This window comes from Nothoprocta perdicaria, unplaced genomic scaffold, assembly GCF_003342845.1.
Source record: "Nothoprocta perdicaria isolate Ctin4 unplaced genomic scaffold, notPer1 scaffold_330, whole genome shotgun sequence".
Taxonomy (NCBI): domain Eukaryota; kingdom Metazoa; phylum Chordata; class Aves; order Tinamiformes; family Tinamidae; genus Nothoprocta; species Nothoprocta perdicaria.
In genome coordinates, this window is record NW_020455567.1 from 522,833 (window position 1) to 526,675 (window position 3,843).

The 3,843-nt window shown below is 42.4% G+C and overlaps 1 protein-coding gene across 1 annotated transcript in view; it reads left to right on the forward strand.

The window, feature by feature from the left end:
• Positions 1-3,843, forward strand: part of TFAP2D (transcription factor AP-2 delta) — a 44,855-nt gene that overhangs the window by 1,957 nt on the left and 39,055 nt on the right. The window contains exon 2 of the mRNA XM_026043599.1: positions 2,119-2,179. Within this exon, the coding sequence (XP_025899384.1) occupies positions 2,119-2,179 (61 nt within the window). The remainder of the gene's footprint in view (positions 1-2,118; positions 2,180-3,843) is intronic.

Genomic DNA, 3,843 nt, shown 5'->3' on the forward strand with positions numbered 1-3,843 from the left:
AAAAAAAAAAAAAAAAACCTGCCATTCACTGCTCAGTCCAACTAAAACCTATTTACTCCTTTTTATAACCACGTCTGCTGCTGATTTTTTTGTATCTGTACAAATTTTTTTTCTTTGGCAGGCACAAAGCCTTGTATTTTTCAAAAGAGGGGATTAGGAACGTTTGCAAGACAGCAGACAATGCCTAAGTCCCGGGCAAAAAAGCACCATAGTTTATCCAATTTTCGACTTAGTGCCATTCAACTGGTCATTTATGCAATGTCATCCGACCAAACAACATGTTTCCCCTTAAAAAAAAAAAAAAAAAAAAAAAAGGAAAAAAAAGAGTTGGTTAAGCTGCTAGAGGCACATTCTTATTATATTTATTTAAAGAAGAAAAAATAAACATCCTTTCTTTAGAAAATATTCATCTTTCGATCACACTTTATTTGAAGATAGATTTCCACTTACTTCTTTGTACCCAAATATTTAGTTGTTCCTCTCCTTCCTCACTTACGAAGAGAAGGAAAGGTTTTGAGGTATAGAAAAGCCTGAGCAATAAGTAGCTGAAAATATTAGTATTTATCTTTATGATTTAGGGTGATTCAGAACAAATATTAGTCGTTGTGAGCGTCACCTTGGGCTTAGGGAGAAGCGTTTTAGTGGTGAAGAGAAATAGGACACCTCGCAAACACTTTCTAACAAAAAATGTGGTCTAACCAGTGTTCTCCCTTTCTCCCTAGTCTTTCCTTTTAAAACGTTCATCAGCATATGCCTCATTTCAAATGCAACAAATGTAAATATACTTTTCCCTGCACAGAATTTTAAGTGAATGTCCAATAGTTTGGAGGGCGGTTTAAGTCAGCCTAACAGATGCAAACAGTCTTGGAGCTGGAGTGGCATCTTTCAGTGCCCTAAAAAGATTTTCCATGGGCAACAAAGAAAACTGTCACACCTTTTCCCATCACCGCTTTAATTTATGCTCAGTCGCCAAGTTTTTTTCATATTGATTTCATAATCACTTTAAGGCAGAACACTTAAAATAAAAAAGGGCCTTGAAAAGGAAGGTCTTACAGGGCCAGCGCCAATATGGTGAAAGTGGGGGAGAGAGCCAGGACTGTAAAGGTTGTTTTGTAAAGTGGGGTTTTTATTATGCACCGACTCTCTCCGCATTTACTTAACTCTTCACGGGCTGTTGAGTAGGTTAACACCCTTAAAGGCCTCTTTCATGTCCAATACCTCGTTTGTTTGTAAAGGAAAATGCGTCTTTAACACATTTCCATCGGGTAAAGATTTAGGTTTGGTTTGCTGATTTTTTTTTCCTTTAACCCCCAACATAAGGAAAATCCAAAGAAAACCCAACCTTTTCAAGTCTTTTATGATTCCAATAAAAATATTTATGAAGGGAGGAAGGCAAAGATCTCAAAAGAGTAAGAGTTGTATCTGGAGAATAAAGAAGCGATGGGCAACAGAACCCGCAAGGAGGGTTTTGGAGGATTCCTCACGCCGAACTCACATATATGTGCCCATGTAGGTCCTRTGGATAGAAACCTACGGACAGAAACACTCGCAGATTGAGGATCGTCCTCATCCTCACTGTCACGCTCCTTGACTTTGTATAGACGGCAAAGCCCAAGAGCTGCCCTTTGTGCACTCGGCGTACACTCTGGAAGTCGATATATATGTGGCCCTAAACGTATATATTTAGATGTGAAAATTAGTGTATGTAAACACATAGATACTGTACATAAAACCGTGTATTTTTAAGTTCCCAAGCCCAAAGACACATGTATTCATGCAACTATATAACGCGTCCATATTTATAAATACCGAACAGGATTTTATCTCAAGTGTATTTATTTATACATGCCATGTAACTAATGATCTACCTCCCCTGTCCAGGAAAAACTCGTATTTAAATGACAAAGAAAGTGGCATTATTCTGCATTTCATGAGGCAGAAACAGACTGCATGATGGTAATATTTTCGCTTTGAATTCGAAGTGAATAGTTGTGTGTTTTTCCATTTCACCTTAACTATTGTTGTTGAGAGAGTCCTCTGACAAACTAAAACACTGTCCCGCGAGTTTGGTATCTGATTTTTTTTTCTTTCCTTTCCTCCCTCTCCTCCGTACTTAAGAGTTCAGTGGAGGCCCAGTGTGGACTTGTGCTGAACGGTCAAGGAGGTGTGATAAGAAGAGGTAAGAGGCTGTAAACACTTGAGACTATATATATATGTATATATATATAATGTGTATATATAAGCCCTTTATTTCTTTCTATCTCTTTCTGTCTGCAGCTAATTAGCATAGTTTGGATTTACTGTTGAAATGCTGGTAATTTGACGGTTGATGAAAATGTGTCCAAACTAGTTTAGAGCACATTGCATTTCACAGTCCATTTGAACTTCACAAGTGATCTGGTCCTTGGTAGCTCTTGGATAACCCGATGAATCCAGAGCTCTCCTCTCGTTTTATCATTCCCTGCTTAACGGAATTGATCCCCGATAGTGAGACTCAGAAATGCTGTCCCCGGCTCTGGGCTGTTAAAATGGAAGTTTAGTCTCKTGTGGAAAGGAAAAGACCTTTTATTTGTTTATTTATTTTTTATTTATTTGAAAATGTGATTTCGATAACGTTGCAGGCCAGTGTGAAAACAGCTTTTGACAATGTAACTTTCTTTGACACCATCTATTAGAGAAACTCTCTCAAGCCGAAGTTAGAAAAAAAGATTTGAACTCCTATGCAGTTATTCAACATTTGGGGAATTGGAGTATTTGGGGGAAGATTATTATCATTATTTACTGTGAAAAGAAACAGAAGAAAGTCTAAAGGCCTGATGCAGGAACCTATTCTAACAAGCTTAAACCCCATATTTTCATTCACAATATAAGAACCACGCAATCAGAGAGAGAGGCTATTTGGAGGCTCAGTCTCTTGGAACACACTCTTCTTGCTCAGTTATTGCCTTTCCTTGCTCATAATTTCTACCTTGAAAGCCCGTGCTTAGGATAGGTTTTAGGTGAAGCGACACAGCAGTGGCAGAACGCTGATTTTAGCAGCCTGTTCCCTTGGCAAACTTCATGCAGGAACAACTGCCTCAGAGCGAAGAACAGCGAAGAGCAGAGTGCAGACGCACACGCGATTATTCTCAGCCGATGGGAAATGGGGTGGGTGGGAGGGGAAGAGTTCACTCCCAGTGCCTCCGGCTCCTTGGGGAAGTGCTCCCTGAGAAACCTGGGGACAGGAGGAGGGGGCACCGGGAGGGAGGCGGATTTGTTTGGATTTTCCGCTGGCAGGCCTACGGGAGCAGCGAGATGGGAATGGGTTGAGCCGGGGTTGAACCGAGCCCGAGACCGACCCGGGGTTGAGCCCAGGCAGGTTAGAGCAAGGGATCGAGGCTTCGCCGAGGCCAGGACAGGGATTGAACCGGAGCAGAGATCGAGCCGGGCGGCCGCGGCCCGTGGTGCTGAAGGGACAGCTCCGCTGCCGCCACGATCCCCGCGCTGCCCCGGGACGGGCCCATCCGGGTGGGAGCAAAGCCCGGGTGCTCCTGTCATCTTGTCCCCTTCCCTCAGAATCCGAATCCCTCAGTTATTCTGTTTCCTACTACTAATACTCTCGAAGGTAGCGCTTTCGGTTTTGAGGTGACCTCCGAGGAGCGGGGGTTGCCAGTCAAAAGAAGGAGAGGGACAGGCCGGGTCCCCTTCATAGGGAATCTATAATGTCTATAATGTTTGCCCGCGGTTCTGGCATCCAAGCTGATGGGCGATTTAAACTCATCACTTAAGCTCAGCTCCGTTTTTTTTTTTTTCCCGACTCTCCAACTCCTGCTAAGGAGATTCCAATTACCCGTGCAGATGATT